This window comes from Prionailurus bengalensis, chromosome B1, assembly GCF_016509475.1.
Source record: "Prionailurus bengalensis isolate Pbe53 chromosome B1, Fcat_Pben_1.1_paternal_pri, whole genome shotgun sequence".
Taxonomy (NCBI): domain Eukaryota; kingdom Metazoa; phylum Chordata; class Mammalia; order Carnivora; family Felidae; genus Prionailurus; species Prionailurus bengalensis.
The window spans coordinates 133,888,148-133,911,160 of NC_057344.1; the positions used below are offsets into that span (position 1 = coordinate 133,888,148).

General features: G+C 39.2%; 1 protein-coding gene across 3 annotated transcripts in view; it reads left to right on the forward strand.

Annotated features, from left to right (window-relative positions):
* Window positions 1–23,013, forward strand: part of SPARCL1 (SPARC like 1) — a 51,234-nt gene that overhangs the window by 9,609 nt on the left and 18,612 nt on the right. The window contains exons 2-3 of one of the 3 annotated variants that reach the window (XM_043572217.1): window positions 6,059–6,113; window positions 21,717–21,781. In XM_043572217.1, the coding sequence (XP_043428152.1) occupies window positions 6,080–6,113; window positions 21,717–21,781 (99 nt within the window). In that variant the 5' untranslated portion in view covers window positions 6,059–6,079. Of the gene's footprint in view, window positions 1–6,058; window positions 6,114–19,994; window positions 20,088–21,716; window positions 21,782–23,013 lie in introns of those variants that run through there. The other 2 variants (XM_043572219.1, XM_043572218.1) reach the window with 2 other exon arrangements.

Sequence of the window (23,013 nt, forward strand, 5' to 3'; positions counted from 1 at the left end):
ATAGTAGCCTTCAAGGACCTCACAGTGGAGTGCAAGTTAAACTCTTTCCAGGAAAACTTTTCAGTAATTTCCTAAAATATAGGTAAAGGAACATACTACAGGCTTTTGTTTTAAACTAAGAACGCTTTTGGTTTAAACCTTGGTACTCCCAGTGATCTTGCATTTTAGTAGCTTCTTAGGTATGGGGGCAGGGAAGGAGTACAGCATTAGCTCACTGATAAAATCAACTGATTGATGTCCCCTTGTAATCTGAAAACAATTTAAAGTGATTGATTTCAAAAGCAAATGTTTTCTTATAATTTGAAAAATACTCTGGGTAGAAACATACAAGGTTACTATAGTCTGAGTTCTGGGTATGATTGACTTCTTTTCTTTCCCACAAGGTAACGGACAAAAATCTAGCCTATGTTTACTATATGTTTGGTTCTTTGTTTTATTTTTCTCAAATCCTCTGTGTTTGGATGGTGGCCACAGTAAGGTTTGAGGTTATAGTCATGGCTGGAGGTGGCTGACTCACCTCACACTTCCCAGCATCATGATAATAGGGCTCATAGCTCTAAAGATCTGTAGCCTAGTTATTGAATGTGGTGTGTACATTTTTAGTGCCATGAAACCAAAAATAGTCATTGTCCAAAAAGAATTAACAACAGATTCCCTTGTACAGTATTATTCATCCAAAATACAACTTTGTTTCAATTTGGCTAATTAGACTACTCTTGATTAGGCAAATTTCTACATGTTCCAGGACTAACCACCCAAAAACAATGGTTTTAGAACAGTGTTTAAAATGTTTAGTCAGACTGAACTAATGAGTTGGATTTCCTTTGGCATAGAAAAGACTGCATAATGGAGGGGAAAAGAGCAGAAGGACTAACTTACTTTCTAAGGTTTCAGATTAATCCTGGTGTCAACGTTCTAGAGATTGCATGACAAGAAAAATGGGAGAGGACTATAAAGTGAAAAAACCATAGGTACTCCCAGACCTAGTTGTCCATATTTGTTTCTAAAACTCCTTGATTCACCCTTCAAAATTTGTGATTTTATCAGCAAAATCATCTTTATTGAGTGCTGATCACATTTGAATACCTTGTAGCTTTGGGTTCTCTCCAAAGATGAGGACTGCTATGCTACATTTAAAGAGAAAAACATGGCGATTCCTGGGTGATTCAGTTGGTTAAGTGTCCACACTGGGCATGAAGCTGACTGGATTGAAGCCTACTGGACATGAAGCTTACTTCAAAAATTAACAATAATAAACATAAAGAAAAAGAAATATGTGCCCCAGCTAAGGCAATGTAGAGGAGGAAAAAGCTTTTCCTCACCCTCTTATATTCAGTATTTGGGGTCTGCAAATTAAACTGACAAAAGACAGATTAACAGAAAAAAGTTCATTCATATGCACACAGAAGCCAACAAAAGTAGCTAGCTCCTTAAGCAGGTCAAGTTTAAGGTTTATATAGATAGCTAACTTCAAAGGGGAAAGGAAGGAGTAGGGGAAGAAACAGCATCTGTGAGAAGGACAAAAGATTTTTTAGCAAAGACAAGGGTTTTTAGAACAAACTGGAGATAAGAAACTTTGTGAAAATGTTTGTTTATACAAGTATAAGTGGCCACAAAACTCTCCTGGAGAGGAATTTGTGGTAGGTTTACTCTTGGTCTCTCTCCTGGGAGTACAATCTGCCCTCAAGAGGGAATTCATGGCAATGTCTCATTTCTCAGAAGTTTCTGCTTTTGGTCAGATAAAGGAAGCTCCAAGAAGGTTTCTTTCTGCATCTGTTTAATCTCAAATGCCCTTTGCATCGAATAATCTTCATACCAACAAAAGTTCCAAGTGGATCCCCACAGCAACTGTTGGACAGACTTGAAACAGGGCAGCACTGGGGAGCAGGAGGCAGCTTTGTTGGCAAAGGATCTGAAAATATCCAAACCCATGAATCCTAAATTTTGAATCAAGTGTTGTGTGGTCAAGGTTTCAGGAAGGAAATGACAGATCCAGGCCAAAAAAATTGAATTTGGGGACTTGAGAAAATGTATAATGGGATTATTTATCAAGGTGTGGGCAGGGTATAGAGAACCTGCAAGGGGTTCTAAGAACAGACTGATAAGAACTAAATTTGTTCATACCATGGGAGGGAGCATTTTCTGAACCCAGACAGAAAATGCTGCATGGAGAGGATCACTGAGAGGTGAGAGGGGCTATGACCTTCAGGAGAGGGACATAGTCACAGAGAGGGCACTGAGAAAATGTATACCTTGATTTTGCTCTCCTCCTTCGCCCAAATTTCTCCTGCAGTGCACTCCACTGGCTGTACCCAACAGAAACCATCAGGCAAGAGAACCTGATGATGCAATTCACAGGCCCTGGGATAGCTCAGGGTGGAGAAGAGTGGAGAGTGGAGATGGTGTGCATCTGGAGGAACAAATGGAAGGTTTCTAGATTCTGGGGGGAAAGAATCTTTTCCCAGTGTGGGAGAGGTAGAAAACAGCTGTAGACCAGCTGTGTCCTCTCCTTGCTTAAATGAATCTTTTGGAGCTTCCTCTCTTAAGGCCTAAATATGCTTTGGTTTTTCACCCTATTTTCAAAGAATTCCTCAAATCTCAACCATAAAATTCATTAGGGTTATTGTATCTGCTTCTTTCAGAGAAGACAGGTAATGAATAACATTGCACCACTGGGGCAAGCAATTGTTCTCCCTGTTTAATGTGTTGGACCTCGCCAAAGCACATGAGAAGCTTCAACCATGTGCTGAATCCTGGAGGGACTTCTACTTGGAGTGAGTGCTTTCATTAGTGGTTCACACAAGAACTACTCATCAAAGCCCACCATTGTTCCCCAGCAGATCCCAACACCATGAGAATGAGGCTACTTGGAACTGCTCTTAGGTATGATTTACTGTTTTTCTTAATCCTGGAAGAGAACTACCCCAGTGAATAGTTCTTGGTACATTCACAAAGCTGAAAGCACTTGAAATTCCTCTCCCAACTAGCAGAGCTTAACAACCAACTTACTCTATTAACAAAAGGGAGACATTTTCCATTGAATCCAAAGAGGTTTTATATTATCCTGGTAGAGTTTAACTAATAAGGGAAATTCAAATAAGAATAGTCAGAGCAGAAAGTTAAGAACCTGGCATTCAGGGGAAAATAATTCCAGGGACGTAGGGAATAAAATAAACTGGGAGGAGGGGGGACGGGTAGAGAAAAGAACTAAAGGCAGAAAAAGAATAGGAATAATATGTCTGATCACATCATGGGCTAGGCTTCAAAAGGTGAATTGTCATGCCATTAACAACATGAAGCAAACCATTCGGATGTTATTAAGTCTGCAATATGACAAATGCCCCAAGCCTTCAGGTAAGTCATACTCAGGAGTAGATTCAGAATTTGTGAACCAAAAGTTTGCTGTATGTGTGGGGACTTCTTTTTCCAAATAGAAAAATCAAAATTAAGTGTAGGACTTTGTAAGGAGCCCATTCAAGTGAGGAGCTCTAAAGCTTAAGCTTCTTAGCTTTGTAGTATATCCACCTCTGGCCACACTCAAGTATCTATTACCCCAAATGATATACAAAAAGATGAGGGCAGGGAAAAAATAAGTATGAGAAAACCCTACATGCACAGAGAAGAAATAAAAAGACATTTATCATAATATTATCTGAGCAAAGAAAAATAAATATGGCCAAAATAATTTCTCCCACTACACCATTCTCAAACAGCTCCAAAAGCAAAGCATTTTTACTATACTTGATTCAGCTTCAGTTATATATATCATCTATATGATATGATAGGAACCAGAGGAATCATAGCCTAAGATTTACTAAAGTCAGAAGACTTGACCTTGGGGCACCTGGGTGCAGTCAGTTAAGCACCCAGCTCTTGATTTCAGCTCAAGCTCCATGTTGGTCTCCACGCTGGGCAAGGAGCCTGCTTAAGATTCTTTCTCCCTCTGCCCCTTCCCTGCACACATTCTCTGCCTCTCAAAAAAATAAAAAAGACTTGACCTTGTTTATAGGTCAGTAAAAACCTGTAACTGATTTCAAGATACCATGTTTACAATGGCATCAAGTCAGTGGAGTGTGTGACTCTTGATCTTGGGGTTGTTGAGTTTGAGCCCCACATGTGAGTGTAGAGATTACCTAAAAATAAAATCTTAAAAAAAAAAAAGACACCATGTTTGCTCAGATCTTCATGCTCTCTTAGCCTGTTGCAATCATTTTTAACATAGGCAACAGTGGAAACTTTCAGAAGGGCTGGCAAATGCCTGAGGAAAAGAAAAGAGCACAGCCTCCATGGCTCCATCCTATACAGAGTTATGAGACCCAGTGAGATTAGTGAGTGATGAGTGGTACAATCAGATGAGGAGATCTGAGAGGAATGATGAAGAGGTGTGGAAACATGGCTATGGCACAGCCTTGCCTAAGATAAGCCTGTGAGATCCTCTAGATAATAATTAAAGTAATCTTTCAATTACACATTATAGAAGAGGGAGAATGTACTCATTTCTCCTGAGCTGGAGAGAGAGAGAAATCTTTGAGAATGTCCCTGAAAAATAATTCCGTCTTCCTCATCCATGACTGGTCACAGTGGTCCAGAGCTCAGGAAGCTGTCACTGAATGGATATGCCTTGAGGTAGAGGTGAAGCAATAGGTACGAATACATGGATGATTCATAGATGAAACGTTTAGTGTAGTACCTGGCATATAGTAAAATCTCAAAAAATAAAAGCTAGTATATTATTATATATAATAGTCAATGATAAAAATCTACTTTTTCTTTTTTTTTAATGTTTATTTTTGAGAGAGAGCGAGCAGGGGATGGGCAGAGAGAGGGGGATGCAGAATCTGAAGTAGGCTCCAGGCTCTGAGCTATTAGCACAGAGCACAATGGTGGGGCTCAAACTCATGAACCTCGAGATTATGGCCTGAGTTGAAGTTGGATGCTTAACCAATTGAGCCACCCAGATGCCCCAAAGCCTACTTTTTCAATAAAACTATATTTGGGTGAAGATAAGTGATGCTACTACTACTGACTATACCTGAGTGCTATTTCACTCAAGATATTTAATATTCCGATTATGTATTGCTGCTTGCACACTTAGTGACTTAAAACAATAACCATTTCATAATGTCTCAAGCTTATGTGGGTGTGGAGTTTGGGCAGGTCACTCAGAGGTACTGAAATAGCAAATGAACTACTCTGGAGGGTCCAAGGTGGCTGTGCTCACATATGCTATGCCTTTGCAAAGACAGATGGAAAGCTGTAATCTGCAGGCACCATTGAACAGTGTCTTCGGTGGATCGAGTTTCCTACAAAGAAGATCAGGCCTCCCAAAACAAATATCCCAGAGATCTAGGTCAAAATGCCAAAGCTTCTTATGAGCCAAACTCCAGAGTCCTCAGACATCACTTCTGCCTCAATCATATGGTCAAGTAACTAAAGTCAGTCCAGATTTAAGAGGAAGAGAATTAGATTCCACCTCTTTACAGAAGGAACAGCAAAGAATTTACAGTCATCTTCACTGTACTGTAATGTTTATGTGTATTAAATAAGAAATGGTAGAAATGGTCTTAAAACAGCTACCCATGTAAGCTGTTGACATTCATGGATATTTGGTTCTTAATGGGGAGACCTGTTTCTGCCGTGCTAAATGTTTCTTTCATCTGGCTGTTTGTTTCCATGCTGCATGGGCTGGCCAGTAGAAGAACTTCAGGCATATGAAATGTCAAATCCTACATTTCCCCAGAAAGGCCATTCCTATAAAATGCAGTCTAGCTATCATCTTTTAAAATTCCAAATGAGGTTCTCCTGAAAGTTTGGTAATGAGACACTCTGCTCCTAACAGAGGAAAAAGGCTCGCCTCAAAGTTCCTTATCACCTCTCATCTCTAACCTCTTCAGACCCATGAAAAGAAACAGTGGTACAAAGGAAAGAAAGAAAACACTTAAGAACTCTAAAGGGATGAGTTAAAGTCTCGGTGAAGCATTAATTATTGGAGTTATTAAGCCATTTTTCCCTCATGAATGTTGTAAAGAAATGATACCCTTCATTTCATTTTTTACAGGTGAAATCATCAAATGACTATATGGTCACATTGGGTCTCAAAACAACCCTAGAAGGTAAATAGGAAAGGTACTATAATTTTTCCTACTTTGTAGATGAAGAAACCAGTGACTTGACAAAAAGTCTTTTGGTGGGGCGCCTGGGTGGCTCAGTCATTTAAGCGTCCAACTTCGGCTCAGGTCATGATCTCACAGTCCGTGAGTTTGAGCTCCACATCAAGCTCTGTGCTGACAGCTCAGAGCATGGAGCCTGCTTTGGATTCTGTGTCTCCCTCTCTCTCTGCCCCTCCCCTGCTCATGCTCTGTCTCTCTGTATCTCAAAAATAAATAAAAACATTAAAAAAATAAAAATAAAAAAAGTCTCTTGGCTGGCAGATGCAGTTCAGGTCTGGAACTTAGATTCCAATTCTATACCAGTGTTCTTTCAGCCATGCCAATGTCTCTGGATAGACTCATTCAGTTGGGCTAAATAACGATCTAATTTCACATCAACACTCCATATTTAAGTCTTCAAGACTAATAACTTTGTATTCAAAAATTTGTCTCATTTCTTCATTTTTCACCAAGAGTTTTATTTGTTCTTTCTACAAAAAGGACATTCTGCATTTTGTAGACAGTGCACACCAAATTTGAATGCCTCAAAATATGTGACTTTTTACTTATCCAAGATTAAATGGTATTCATCATACTTAGCAAGGACATCATGAATTTCATTTTCAAAGTACTTTGCAAGCATCAGCTAATTAAGCCTCCCTGTAGTCTTCAGTGTGACAGTTATTTTCAAAATATCTCTCATTTTCCAGGAAAGTTCTCTATTCTGTCTTATTTATACAAATCAGCACATTTGTTCAGTTCTTAAAATAAGCTAAAGGCTGTGAAATTATTTTGATCAGTGTGTGGCAAATACAATTAGCTCAGTGAGACAAAAATGCCCAGAGACTGGTCTGAAGGACAACATAGGACACAGCACAAGAACTCGAGGCCTTCTACATCCTGGATACTAGATTGTTCCACGAGGTCCAGTCTTTAGAAGATAACACTGTTATCTGCTTTGTAAGTGAAAATTTGAATGGTGCCTGGGTAGCTCAGTCTGTTGAGTGCTGTTGATCTCAGGTAGTGAGTTCAAGCCCCACATTGGCTCCACGCTGGATGTGAAGCCTACTTTAAAACAAAACAAAACAAAACAAAAAAGTGAAAATTCAGGGTGATTTCCCACTTTGGTCATTCTAAATGACACAGCTATATTCTGTCTTCATATTTTGTTTTTTCAGGATGGAAATAAACATGAGACCCTTAAAAAATAGTTCCATCCTGGACACAGTCAATAATCAGGGATCACATAGGAGATGTTGAGTTGATGGTCAAAAAACCTGCACAGTTGGCTGACAGAGGTCATGTGACAAACTCTATACTCACTCCAAGTCTTATTACGTCTTCCCACAGCTATGCCAAGATTTTCAGCACTGTGGTAGCCTCCTATGGGCTAAAGCCAATGTGAAAATACCTCTTACCTGAGGCTAGGAAGACATTAGTTCAGGAATATCCTTTTCTCCTAAGTATGGATTAGAAGCATGTAGAAAACTAGAATTTTTTTTTTAATTTTTTTTTCAACGTTTTTTATTTATTTTTGGGACAGAGAGAGACAGAGCACGAATGGGGGAGGGGCAGAGAGAGAGGGAGACACAGAATCGGACACAGGCTCCAGGCTCTGAGCCATCAGCCCAGAGCCTGACGCGGGGCTCGAACTCACGGACCGCGAGATCGTGACCTGGCTGAAGTCGGACGCTTAACCGACTGCGCCACCCAGGCGCCCCGAAAACTAGAATTTAAATATGTGTTATATAGGACAGGTTTGTTTTTGTTTTTAATGAGTGAACTAAACATAAACATGTTTGGAACTAGGTCTCCTGGGCAGTTTGAGATCACCAAGGAGAAGAAGACAGGGAACAATGGAGGGAAAAAGCAAAGGAACACTGAAGATTCATTTCCTTTATGTCATACTTAATAGAAGACATAAACGACTATAATATTATTGATGAGATGCACAAGGCAGGGCAATGGAAATAATAATTACTTACATGTGCCTGTTACTTCAGAGTTTGCAAACAGCTTCTCCACCTCAATGATTCCCATTTTTTTAAGTTGTTTGTTTATTGAGAGAGAGAGAGAGAGAGAATTTCAAGCAGACTTTGTGCTGTCCGACACGGAGCTTGAACTCATAAACCGTGGCATTGTGACCTGAGCCAAAATCAAGAGTCAGATGCTTAACCGACTGAGCCACCCAGGTGCCCCTCAATGGCTCTCTTTGACATTGCAGGGAATTGTTATTTTCATTCTATACATGAAGTTTGGAGAGATTAAGTAATTTGCTCAAAAGTAGTATTTAGTACTTGGCAGAGCCAGGGCGCAATGCCCGAATCTCTGATTTCTTGTCTGCAGCCAGTTCCGCAGCCATTTGAGAATCTTGAATTCAGAGTCCAAAGCAGTGCATTCTAATTGTTCACCTCTTCTTTTTTTGAAGTTTTATTTAAATTCTAGTTAGTTAACATATATGGTAAATTTGGTGTCAGGTGTAGAATTTAGTGATTAATCACTTACATACAACACCCCAGTGCTCATATGTGCCCCCCTTAGTACCCATCACCCATTTAGCCCAGTCCCTACCCACCTCCCCCCATCAACCCTCAGTTCTGTATAATTAAGAGTCTCTTGTGGTTTGCTTCCTTCTATTTTGCCCCCTTATCCCATGTTCATGTTTCTTAAATTCCACATAAATGAAATCGTATGGTATTTCTCTTTCTCCGACTTATTTTGCTTAGCATGATACACTCTAGCTCCACCCGTGTCATTGCAAATGTCCTTGCTCACCTCTTAAGCCTTGCATTTAGCAAAGTAATTCAGATTCTTTAAGCTTCTGGTTCTTTATAGTTAAATGTTGTCTACTTCCTTTCTTTATTGGATCAAATGAAGAGAGTATAAAGAAAGTACTTTATCACCGTGAAATGTTATATAAATGTAAAAAAGGTATAGCTAAGTCCAACTTCATGAATTCCTGGGGCCTTGCCTCAATATATCCTTATAGTTAAGCCTTCCTCCCTTCTGTCTGAAAGAACAAAGAATCCCTCTTCTCTTCAAAATTAAACCTTCCACCTGTGCTTTAATATTAGACCAGCAAATATTTATCAAAGGCTTCCTGAGATTCTGTCATCTCACTTCATCGTTGTACAGATGAAGAACTGAGACTCAAAAAAGCTAAATTTTTTTAATGTTTTATTTATTTTTCGAGAGAGAACACACGCACATGTGCGCACAAGCAGGAGAGGGGCAAAAAGAGAGGGGGGACAGAGGATCCAAAGTGGGCTCTGCACTGACAGACTGACAGCAGCAAGCCTGATGTGGGGCTTGAAATCATGACCTGAGCTGTAGTTGGATGCTCAACTGACCAAGCCACCCAGGCACCCCAAAACTAAATAATTTAACCAAGATTATGCAAATTAAGTAGTGAGCCCAGAAGGCCTGTGTCTTAAATCACTGTGCAATATTGTCTTCACAGTGACTTGAGCAGCTTCTCTGTTTTCTCCATTTCAGTTATCAATTAATGCGTAATAATCCAACCCAAAACTAAATGACTTAAAACAATCCCCTTATTTGTACATGATTCTGCAATCTGAACTGGGCTCACCCTGGTGGTTCTTCTGGTGATTTTTGTCTGGAGTCATTCACATGACTCCAGCAAGCTGGGAGCTCAGCTGGGCCAAACCATCCCAGATAGTCTGTCATTTTCCAGGGTTCTATGTGGCCACTTATCATGCAGTGGTCCAAACTTGTCTCTAGCCCAAACTGTCTTACAGCATGGTAAATGACTTTCATAGAAAGACAAATCCCAATATGCCAGTACTTACTAAACCTCTGCTGACATGTTTGCTAATGTTCCATTGGCTGAAACAAGTCACAAGACCAAGGCCAAAGTCACAGGGCATAAAGCCCAGAAGTTGTGGTTCACTGGGGTTATCATTGTTTAGCAAATCTCCTTTCTCCCTTTTTCTTCTCATTCGTTACTTATGCTTTCCCCTCAGCATAGAAAATGCTTTAATGACCACATTTAAATACAAATAAAAATTTCCTGTGACCACATGTCCCCCCTTAGCTACCATCTTACCTTCCTTTCACAGCCAACCATCTTAAACAAGTAGTCTACATTCATTGTCTTCATCACATCACTGTCTATACAGTCTCCAGTCACTGCAGACTGGCCTATACCAACACTATTGCACCAAACTTATTCTCCCTCCACTCTCCAATAACTTCTGTATTTGCAAAGGCAATGGATAATTCACTGGCCTTGTTTACTTTGACCTCTCTATGACATTTAATACTTTCTTTTTCTTTTTTTTTTTAAACTTTTTTTTCAATGTTTTATTTTATTTTTGGGACAGAGAGAGACAGAGACAGAGCATGAACGGGGGAGGGGCAGAGAGAGAGGGAGACACAGAATCGGAAACAGGCTCCAGGCTCCGAGCCATCAGCCCAGAGCCTGACGCGGGGCTCGAACTCACGGACCGCGAGATCGTGACCTGGCTGAAGTCGGACGCTTAACCGACTGCGCCACCCAGGCGCCCCAATACTTTCTTTTTCTTATGTGACTCTCCTTTCCCTCATCCTTTGTACCTTTACCTTTTCTAATCCTCTAATGTTACCTAATGGTCTTTACTCACCAGGGTTGTGGCTCCTGCCCTCTGCTCTACTCACTGTATGGTTTCTGATAGTAATAGCGTCGAAAACTCTACTTTAGCCCCAAGCTCTATGCTTACCTCCACACCTATTTATCCAAGTATGTCTCTACTCAAATGCAATGAGTCTGAAACTAATTCATCATCTTTCTTCTAAAACCAGATCCTTCTCCTCCCCAGGGCATCTGGGTGGCTCAGTCAGTTAAGCCTCTGACTTCAGCTCAGGTCATGATCTCCCAGTCTGTACGTTCAAGTCCCATGTTGGGCTCTGTGCTGACAGCTCAGAGCCCGAAGCCTTCTTTGGATTCTGTGTCTCCCTCTCTCTCTGCCCCTCCCCTACTCATGCTCGCTCGCTCGCTCTCTCTCTCTCTCTCTCTCTCAAATAAATAAACATTAAAGGGGCGCCTGGGTGGCGCAGTCGGTTAAGCGTCCGACTTCAGCCAGGTCACGATCTCGCGGTCCGTGAGTTCGAGCCCCGCGTCGGGCTCTGGGCTGATGGCTCAGAGCCTGGAGCCTGTTTCTGATTCTGTGTCTCCCTCTCTCTCTGCCCCTCCCCCGTTCATGCTCTGTCTCTCTCTGTCCCAAAAATAAATAAACGTTGAAAAAAAAAAAAAATTAAAAAAAAAAATAAACATTAAAAAGTTAAAAAACAAAAATAAAACCAGATCCTTCTCTTATAATCCCTTAGCTTGGTGATAAATTTACCCAGCTACCCAAATTATAAATGTGATAACCCAAGACTTTTCCTTCTCTTCTTCCCACAGTGTCCAATTGGTCATTAATGCTTATCTGTTCTGCCTTTAAATAGTTCTCAGAAGTCTCCAGTGGTAAATGTTTAATAACCAGCTTTGGGCAGGATGGGGTGGGGATAGAGAGGTTGTTGGGTGGCATTTGATGATTTTCATGTTGTAATCATCCCACCATGGCTGTTTTCAAGCTACTGATGTCAGACATGACATCACTGAACAGAACTGGGAAGAGATGCATGGTAGCACACATTATAAAATATTTCCACCTACAGATATAACAGGCATAAATAACCTTGAGAGTAAGTAACAGCAAAATGTAGTAAAATGAGTATGAAGTGATGAGTTTTGAATATTTATTTCCTTTGTTTTTAATATAATTAAGTGTATATAATGTAATTCTTAGTGGTGGCTTTGTTTAATAGTTCCCAGTACTCCTAGAAATTTAACAGTTGGCTCTCACAAGACAGTACAAGCTGGATCTATCCCTTCTCCATTTCCAAGACCACAGCCAAAATTTAAAGGTCTGTCCACTTCTCACTGTGATATTGCAATTTCATTTTAGTAAGTCTTTGTACTGGTCTGTCTCCACATTGGTCTGTCTCCCTTTTTAACATACAAACCTGATTATACCACTCCCCAGCTTACAGTCATCCATTGAGACTTCATAGCTTTTTAATTGGAATTCCTTGTTTAAAGCACAAAGACTTGCCTTGTTTCTGAGCCTTATCTCCTTCTACTTCCCCTATTAACACCCTAGTGACTCAAATGTTTGCTATCTTATGTCCCTGGACCTTCATCTATACTGTTTCGACTCTCCGGGTTCTTTCCATCTTTGAGACAGCAAACTACCACTGATTGGTTTTCCAAATATCAGGTCAAGAATTACTTTCTCTGAAAGCTTTTTCTATAGAAGAGCAAATTAGCATAGTAGTTAAGAACACAGATATAAAACAGCCAGGTCTCAAATATGGCTCTGCCACTTGTGTAACCATGAACATGTTATTTAACCTTATTTTCCTTACTAGTAAAATGATGAAAACAAAATGCTATTTCATAAGATCATTGTGAAGATTAAAGAGGTATTATGTGCAAAGCCCTCAGAGCAGTGTCTATAACTTAGCACCTAAGACTTAGTAAATGTTAGTAATATTAACTATCTAATTTTAAATGCTTCTTATCTCTGTTTCTGTTGCATTAGGTAGACATCACACTATACTAAATCATTGATTTCCTTGATTTCCTCCTTTTTAAGTCTTCAAACAGAAACTTTGTAGCCTTGTAGGGGCACCTGGGTGGCTCAGGCTGTTGAGCATCCAACTTTGGCTCCGGTCATGATTTCATGGTTTGTGGGTTCAAGCCCTGCGGCAGGCTCTGTGCTGACAGCTCAGAGCCTGGATTCTGCTTCAGATTCTCTCTCTCTCTCTCTCTCTCTCTCTCTCTCTCTCTCTCTCTCTCTCTCTCTTTTTCTCTCTGTGCCCCTCTCCCACTCGATCTCTATCTCTCTCTGTCTCTCAAAAATAAACATAAAAAAAAAAAAAAAACAGGTGCCTGGTTGGCTCTGTCGGTTAAGCATCCAACTCTTGGTTTGGGCTCAGGTCATGATCTCATGGTTCGTGGGTTCAAGCCCTGCATCAGGCACTGTGCTGATGGTATGGAGCCTGCTTGGGATTCTGTCTCCCTCTCTCTCTGCCCTTCCCCTGCTTGCTCTCTCTCTCTCTCTCTCTCTCTCTCTCTCTCTCTCTCAAAAATAAATAAACATTAAAAAAAAACAACAACAACTATGTGGCCTTGTGCTTAGGCAGTGTCTAGTAAGCACTTAATGGATAAAAGAGTGAATGAGTGATGCACATTATGGCCAACTGGACATGTGTTTCTTCTTGATTCATTCAGCTGCATTAGATTCAAGAAAGTGAAGGGAATTTATGAGATCCTATGATCAAGTTAAAGGGCAATGTTTTCTCAAATTTAACTATACATATTGCTATAAAAACTAAAATCAAAGGAAATTAGTCTTGAAACCCACAACACTTTTGATGATTCTTACTTACTCTTTATGTTGCTATTATTTATAAGAAAATGTGGTAACAGTCTCTTAGCCTAATTTCATTGTCATTTGTGATGAATGTAGGAAAAACTGAAGTTAAAAGGAACTTTGGTAAATGTGTAGGCAAAAGAGACTTTAAATATTCCACTGGAAAAATATTCTGACCTCACAGCAAAACTTATATTATTTTCTGAGGCTCTGAGTTTTTTATTCAAGATTCACAATTTGAATGTGTAGATTGCTTTGGGCAGTATTGGCATTTTAACAATATTTATTCTTCCAATCTTTGAGCATGGAATGTTTTTCCATTTCTTTGTACCTTCTTCAATTTCCTTCATCAGCTTTCTATAGTTCTCAGCATACAGATCTTTCACATCTTTGGTTAGGTCTACTCCTGGGTATTTTATGGTTCTTGGTTTAATAAACAATTTATTTCCTTCAAAAATAAAAAGAATCACAATTTGACTTTTATGAAAGAAGAGAGAAAAAATAATAAAAATGTATTGAGTGTCCTGGGTATCAGGCAGTTTTACAATTATTATTTCTTCTAATCTTCACAAAACTGAATTAGATAGCGTATGCCGTATTAGCATAGATATGCTATAGATCTATGCTATAAATCTGCTATAGATATGCTATAGATATACTATAGACATGCCAATATCTCCTGGAAACAACCTCACAGGCATACCCAGGAATAATGTTTAATGGCATATCTGGACATCCTGCAGCCCAGTCAAGTTGTCACATAAAATTAACCATCACAGACATTATCCCCTTTCTAGATGGGGAATCTGAGGCTTAGAGGCTTAAGTAATTTGCCAAAGATCACATAGTCGGCAAAGCACCAAAGCACCATTCCCCTTCTACTAAACTAGTAGTTCTCAGTCAGGGCAATTTTATCGTCAGGAGATACTTGGCAATATCTGGAGACATTTTTGGTTGTCATAGCTGGTGGCAGGTAGGGGACTTGCTATGATATCTAGTGGGTAGAAGAGGGGACTTGCTATGGTATCTAGTGGGTAGAAGTTACAGATGCTGTAAACATCCTACATACCACAAAGAATTACCCACCCAAAATGTTTACAGTGCCAAGATAAAGAATCCCTGCACTAAATGTACTATTTTTTTAAACTGTACTCTTTTATATTTTTACAGTTTTCCAAAACTATTCTATTAAACAGTATAGGCTGATCTAAAATATAGATGATTATAGGGGCACCTGGGTGGTTCAGTCAGTTAAGCTTTTGACTTCAGCTCAGATAATGATCTCACGTTTCATGGGTCCAAGCCCCACATCGTGCTCTGTGCTGACAGCTCAGAACCTGGAGCCTGCTTCAGATTCTGTGTCTCCCTCTCTCTCTTACCCTCTCCCAGTCTCTCTCTCTCTCAAAAATAAATAAACATTAAAAAAATTTTTTAAATAGGGGCACCTGGGTGGCTCAGTTGTTTGAGCGTCCGACTTCAGCTCAGGTCATGATCTCACAAGTGGGTTTGAGGCCCGCATCAGGCTCTGTGCTGACAGCTCAGAGCCTGGAGCCTTGCTTCGGATTCTGTGTCTCCCTCTCTCTCTACCCCTCCCCAACTCATGCTCTGTCTCTGTCTCTAAAAAATGAATAAACCTTAAAAATTTTTTTTAATTTTTTTAATAAAATATAAACGATTTAGTTTCATAAATCTGATAAAATGAATGAATGCTAAATTCTGAATATGGAGGAAGGAAACTGCATTTTTCAATGACTTTTTACATTAGCATTCACTGAGAGAATAAAATATTTTAAATTATCATCAATAATAAAGATAGGAAATAGATACCACTTATATGCTCAAAGCAGTAAATACCATAATATAATATATTTAATTTTGATACAATAAAATCATGAATATATTTTCAGTGGATTTAGTAGTTTACAGAAAAAAGCAGCAGTTTATGGTTCATGAAATTCATAGAATTATCTTCAATTTTAGAATTATAAAATACTAAAGCTAAAGGATCATCAAGGTCATCTGCTTCATTGTTCATCACTTAAGGAAATTGTATCTAAGAAAGGGTAAGCTATCCAAGGCCTCTTAGCCAGTTAATAACAGTGTTGGAGCCAGAGTTCAGCTTTCCTGACAGTTACATGCTTTTTTTGATTCCAAGGTGTTTTTCAATATCCCTGAAGTGTTAGAATGTGGGGTAGAGGGAGTTGCTATATATTTTTATTTAAACATGTTCTTCATTCAAAGGAAATTGAATTTCTATGTTTTTGCTTTGTTTCAACTAAAAAAGCATTGAAAGGGACTTTTGATATCAAATAACCCGACCAACTTTCTATGATAAGACTTTTTTTCCTCAACACAAAAAAATGTATTTACTAAGTATGCAAAATCTTAAACCTTAACATTTTGGAATGCTTTGTTTAAAAACTCAAAGTGAATTCCAAATTTTTCCCAGTACTGTTCAGAAGTTTTTTTGGTTTTTTTTGTTTTTCCTCCTTCCCTACATCTGTGTGTAAGAGGTAAAGTAGAGGTCTTTATTTGCAAAATTGCTACAAAAGCACCAGAGCTGGAGCCAGGAAAGCTCAGTTTGAGCCTGATTCCCTTCTTAACATCTTTCCAACTTCCAGCCTATCCTGTCATAGCCTTTCTAGTCCTGTTCTTCATCTCCCACTTCATGGGGTTGTTGCAAAGGTCAAATAAGATAATATCTCATTTGTAAATCTGTTTGATAAACACAAGGCACTTTGGTAATATAAACTTCCAGTATTTGTTACACATCATTACTAGTTCTAAATGTTTATTTCAAGATATAAATGGAACACACATGCCACTGTCGGTATTCTGAGTTTCTGACATTAGGTACAGTCATTTTCAGAGGGGTCCATTAGAGGAATTAAATTTAAGTCTCCAAGCTGAGTACATGTTACTTTCATTAAACATGGAATTGATTAGTTTTTTTAAGGTGTTATAAGGTTATATGTGATTTGAGTTTTTCCCCCAAGACTTAATCTCCGTTCTTCCAACACACTGTTCCCTAGTCTGGGCGGCCCACCCTCGGGGGTTTGAATAGGAGGATAGGTGAAAGAGTGTTTTTATTTTTTCTAACATGATAAGGAAGTCTGTGCTAGTACCTGTAGGCTCCTTTTCTTCAATAAAATCTTTATTTGTTAGCGAAGTTAGAACACAGACCCATAGTAATTCCTATGTGTCCCCGAAGCAGCAGCAGCAGCAGTAATAACAGTAGTAGTGGTAGTAATGGGGATATAAATCTGATGAAGAAATGGAAATAATCTGTTGATTAAATGGGGTAATGAAGGGGTGCTGGGTGGCTCAGCTGGTTAAGCATCTGACTTCGGCTCAGGTCATGATCTTGTGGTTCATGCATTTGAGCCCTGCGTCAGGTTCTGTGCTGACAGCTCAGAGCCTGGAGCTTGCTTCAGATTCTGCATCTCCCTCTTCTCTCTGCCCCTCCTCCACTTGCTATCTCTCTCTCTCTCTCTCTCTCTCTCTCTCTCTCAAAAATAAAGATTTAAAAAACTGAAATATTTCCACTCCCTGCTAAAATTCCAGTATAATGATAGAAAAAGAGAAATAATAATATAAACTCACAATAACAAAGAAAAAAGAGGAGGTGACAAGATAAAAGATTCCAGCAAATTTTTAGAAGGTAGCAAGCAGTTGGAAGAATAGGGAAAGCTTAAATCTAAGGATTTTCAGAGAAGGGTACCATAGACAAAGAAGACAGTTCACACTGCAAAACCCAGAAAAGTTTCAAGAATTGGAAGTACCAGGTCATTTGAAAGTTGAGGTAAGGGGAGAGGTTGAAACCAGGAGGACTGATGGAAAGCCTGTCAGATAAACAGATGTCAGATCTTTCCTTCTGTGTCTACTGCCAGAGGACTCCCCATTTCAACCTTAACGAAAAGGGAAGGTTATTCTCTGGTCCTGGGCTCTAGATAGGCACCATAGGGACAGGCGGTGGGGATGGGGGAGGATATGGTGCCATACAGAAATCTGGGGAGTGAGAGTCAGTATATTGCACTGAAAGACCTCCAGTCCCTTCATTCCTACACCTCACAGAATGTAGCAACCAAGCCTTTACCCACTCCCTGGGGTTGGAGGTATGGAGATCTTCTCTAGAAAAAAAATCTCTCCAAGAACAAAAATCTGACAATGACATTGAGGGCGCCACATCAAAAATGTTAGGTTCCTATCTCAGCCCCTCCAAGGTAGCTCTCCAAGGTGTCAAGCCCTGCCCATGAAATGTCTAACTGGCTGTGTAGTGACTTGCTACTAAATATTACCATACAACCAAAGACATTGGACATTCGAGAAAAGCTTTTAACATAAAAATCAAAGACAAAATATACAAGAAAAACTGGGATAATATGGAAACAGAAAATGCAGGACTCAAAGGAAAATTTTAAAATATTTAATTAATATCCTCAAAAAGATAAGAGTATATCACACTAATGAAAACAGAAGAGGATAATATTAAAGAGGGGAACATCAGGAAATCAGAAATTGAAAGTTTAAAAATGTTTGAAATGTTTTTAATATGTTTAAAAAATGTTTAAAAAACCAATAGTAGAGATGAAAGATAAAATTAAGGACGTTTCCAGGGCGCCTGAGTGGCTCAGTCGATTAAGCAGCCCACTTCAGCTCAGGTCGTGATCTCACAGTCCCGGATCTGGCTCTGTGCTAACAGCTCAGAGCCTGGAGCCTGCTTCAGATTCTGTGTCTCCCTCTCTCTCTGCCCCTCCCCTGCTCATGCTGTGTCTCTCTCTCTGTGTCTCAAAAATAAATAAACGTTTAAATTTTTTTTTAAAAGATTAAGGGAAAAAAAAGATTAAGGAAGTTTCCAAAAATAATGTAACCATGGAAAAAAAGAACAAAAACTGTAAGTAAATTAGAAAACCAATCCCAAAAGTCGACATTTAACTATTATGAATTCCAGAAAGAAAATACAAAAAACTAGAGGGACAAAAATTATCAAAGAATTACATATTAAAATCTCTCAGAACAGTTGAATTTCCAAATTCAAAGAGACTAATGAGTGCCTAAAGTAAATTTAAAAGGATTCAAATTGGGGGGCCTGGGTGGCGCAGTCGGTTAAGCGTCCGATTTCAGCCAGGTCATGATCTTGCGGTCCGTGAGATTGAGCCCCGCGTCAGGCTCTGGGCTGATGGCTCAGAGCCTGGAGCATGTTTCCGATTCTGTGTCTCCCTCTCTCTCTGCCCCTCCCCTGTTCATGCTCTGTCTCTCTCCGTCCCAAAAATAAATAAACGTTGGGAAAAAAAATTTAGGGGCGCCTGGGTGGCGCAGTCGGTTAAGCGTCCGACTTCAGCCAGGTCACGATCTTGCGGTCCGTGAGTTCGAGCCCCGCATCAGGCTCTGGGCTGATGGCTCAGGGCCTGGAGCCTGTTTCCAATTCTGTGTCTCCCTCTCTCTCTGCCCCTCCCCCGTTCATGCTCTGTCTCTCTCTGTCCCAAAAATTAAAAAAAATTAAAATTTAAAAGGATTCAAATTAAGGCAGATATTGTAATATTTTATTTTTTTGCTTTTTTTGTGTGTGTGTTTTTGGTAATATTTTAAAATACTAGAGATAAATATTAAAACTTGGGACAAAAACTTAAAAGCTTACAGAAAGAAAAAAAAAACAGTTCTCATTTTTAAAAAATGGGAAAAACCAACACTGGTGCTCTTACTAGCAACACCAGAAACTAAAGAAAATGGATCATGTTTTAAAATTCTGAGAAAAAAAAATTGATCTAGAAGCAGCTTGGTGGCTCAGTCAGTTAAGCATTGGCTCAGGTCATGGTCTCATGGTTTATGAGTTGAAGTTGCTCATGAAGCTCTCTGTTCTCAGCAGCAGAGACTGCTTTGGAAACTCTGTTCCCCCCTCTCTCTCTCTCTGCCTCTACCCTGCTCTCACTCTCTGTCTCTCTCTCTCAAAAATAAATAAACGTTAAAATAATTTTTCTAATCTAAAATTCTATATCCGGTCAAACTGTCTATCAAGTGAAGGATGAAATACTCATGTTTTCTTGCTATGCAGAGTCTCAAAACTTTTGTCTCCTATATACTGTTTCTCAGGAAGCTTCTGGAGTATGTGCTCCATAAAAATGAGGGAGAACACCAAGATAGAAAAATATATGGGATCCAGGAAGCAAGAACTCAAACATAAGAAAAGAGCAAGGGGGATCCCCAGGGTGGTGGTAACTAGAGATCCCAGGAGGAAAGCAGGGTAGCTGCTTGGGGAGGAGGAGGAGGGGGGCTTCTGTCAAATGGAGCAAGAGAGCCAACACCTGGGAGGGACATGTCCCTGAGGAAAATGGGGCTTGGGGATCCCCTATGGGTTTGTTGTTGTTGTTCTGTTGTGGTAGTCGTTGTTGTTAGCATATTAAAATGAACTTTTAAATTTTGTTGGACAATTTGGGAAGAATAAATGTACCTGGAAAAGTACATTAAAAGAGGAGGCAATTTCTAGGGCCAGACAAAACACAATATTGTTCAAGAAATAAATGTAAGTATGATTCAACACAGGAAATTACTAGTTGACTCAGCTATGAAGAGTATGCACATTGTCATAAATGTTAAATAGTGATTGAAATAGCAATTGTGATGTAATTATTTTAGGAAGGGAGCATTTGTGTGTGTGTGTGTGTGTGTGAAGTGATAGCTGTTACAGTATTAAATCACAGAATGTTTGACATTAATGTATTTTTAAATATATATTTATTTTAAATATCCATTTAAGTATTTGTTTAGAAATATACACATATTTCTATTTCAGTAGGAGAACTCACTTTCTTTATAAACCTCAAACTATTTTTTAAAGCTCTATAGATTTATACATTTATGTATAAAACTATGATTGCAAAAAATAACTTAAAAGAGACATCTATTTCTAGGCGATCCAGAGAATCTCTTTTAAAGACTAAAAACTCTGTTCCTAATACCAGTGGGAGTTGGACTACTAGGCTTAAAGATACTCTGCAGAGAAATGTATACAGCTCACTCCTTTTAAGAAAATTCCCCTGGAGGCCAATTTACTTAGCCTCTTTGAGCCTTGCTTGCCTCATCTCTAAACTGAAAAAGTTCATTTGGAACAAACGAAACTCAAATTCGAGGCAAATAACAAGTGAAACAGACCAGGTACAAATGCCAGCATCCCTTACAAAGGACAGTCTCTACTCAGAACCAGCCGGCTTTGCCATGAAGACCTTTTGTTGCTAAAAGGCCCACTGGTTCAAGAGAAACTGCAAATCTGAGTTTTTGCATGAAACCTCTGAATTTTAAAATGCTAGTTTAAAATACACAATGCTTTGGGACACTTCAGTGGCTCAGTCAGTTAAGTGTCCAACTGTTGGTTTTGGCTCAGGTCATGATCTAACGGTTCGTGAGTTTGAGCCCCATGTCGGGCTCTGTGCTGACAGCATGGAGCCTGCTTGGAATTCTCTGTCTTCATCTCTCTCTGCCGCTCCCCTCCTGCTCACTCGCTCACTCGCTCTCTCTCTCAAAATAAATAAAATAATAAATTAAATTAAATTAAATTAAATTAAATTAAATTAAATTAAATTAAATTAAATTAAAATACACAGTGCCTGCCAAACCAAACCCATCTGCAGGCCACCACCAACCCACAGATTGCAATGTGAGACTTATAAATTAGCTGAACATTGACGACCACTTTAGGCAGTACAATGTCTCATTCCTAAAACTCTGCATTGAATGTATGGGTTTCTCCACCACCAAAGAGGCAGGCTATTTTATCCCAACCTGAGAAACTATATTACTTCACTTTGTCAATTTTATCTTTACTGTGAACACTCACAAATCTTAAGACTTAAATCTGCATAGCATCTTTATTCATGGAAACACGGTCAAAAACAGAGATAGGTGCTGCCCAAACACAGCTGGGCCAAAAAATCAAGGAGTCATTCTTACAGACACAACTGGATAAAAACTGTCATTAAATCCGTCTTTCCAGACATGTTAGTTCACATGTCTGTGAAGGCATTACCGTAAAGACAGTAATCGCGCTTAAATACAAAGGTCAGTATCGAGCTCATTATTTGCTAAGAAGATCATCTTTTAATTTTTCACAAGGAAACTTTTACCCACCACTGCTAATTATCTTCTTCGTTCGCAGGCCTAGAAAGCATGAAGACTGTAGTTTTTCTCCTATACATCTTGGGAACTGCAACTGCAATACCGGTAAATACCCTTTTTTCTGTTATTGCATCTCTCCTTCCTACATTTAATTTAGAAATCCTCCATTGAAAAGAAAATGTGTTTACATAGTGGTTTGAAATTCTCTTTTTTGTTTTAATATTATTTTTTCCCAAGCAGAGAATGAATGACTCAAAATATTGATATAAAATACTTTCTTGAAAGAATATTTCCTTCAGAACTACCAGATTCTACAAGATACAATAAATATAAATCTGAAAATATTGATTATAATTTATTAGAAAGGGGATCTTCCAGGACCCAAATGCCAAAGAGAATGGGAAGAAATAAATTTTCCTTTGTAAGTTTATCGCTTAGTATGAGAAGCCTAAGAAATTAGTATGAGAAGTCTTGGGAATGCACACCCATACTCTTTAGCAGCATTTTCTTCAAGATCAAATATATACTGGCTGATCAATTCTGAGTCTGTAATAAAACAAGAACCAGTGGGTTAGGGCCAGGAAATGGTATGATAATCATAAATTGGCTCCTAACTCGTCCTTGGGGGTGGTTGGGGAGGGGGTACTTTCCAAGCAAACATGCTGATAATAGACAGAACTAGAACATTCTTTTCTTCACGATCAGATATCCTGGCACCACCATTCACACAGCAGTAAATCAGACACACACAAATCAGAATCATTTGAGACCATGTCAGCAGCCTTAAAATAACCTGAAAGTTATTATTGTTGTTGTTTTAATGTTGTTTTTAATGGCTTGGATGATCATGTAGATGTCTCCCAAATGATCCATATCATCCATAATCAAGCTAAAGGATTTATGCCATTTTTTTTTCTTTTTTGCCAAATGGAGGAATCAATCTCCTTTAAGTAGACAAAGTAATTTTTCTCATCCCTTCTCTTCCTCCGTCTCTACTATGTCTAAGATTCTGTCCTTGTTTTTTGAATAGCTGGTGGCTAACATTTGGTTGACAGATGTGTCCGCAAAGACCAGCATCATGCCACCCAGACCAAGCATTTCTTAGAAAGCAGAATTTATGACCACTCCTAGGAATTGTGCTTTAGTAGCTGGAGCTACTCCAGCTGAAATTATACATGTCCTCTGCAATTACAAAAGTGGGATAAATTATGTTCAGCACAGAAAGAAGCTCCCACAGACCCATTGTTTTCTCCTAAAAATGTGTTTTCCCTTGCAGCTGTTGCCCAGTATATAAACAGGCACCAAAAATGCTTTTGAACCAAATGTTTGAATAACAC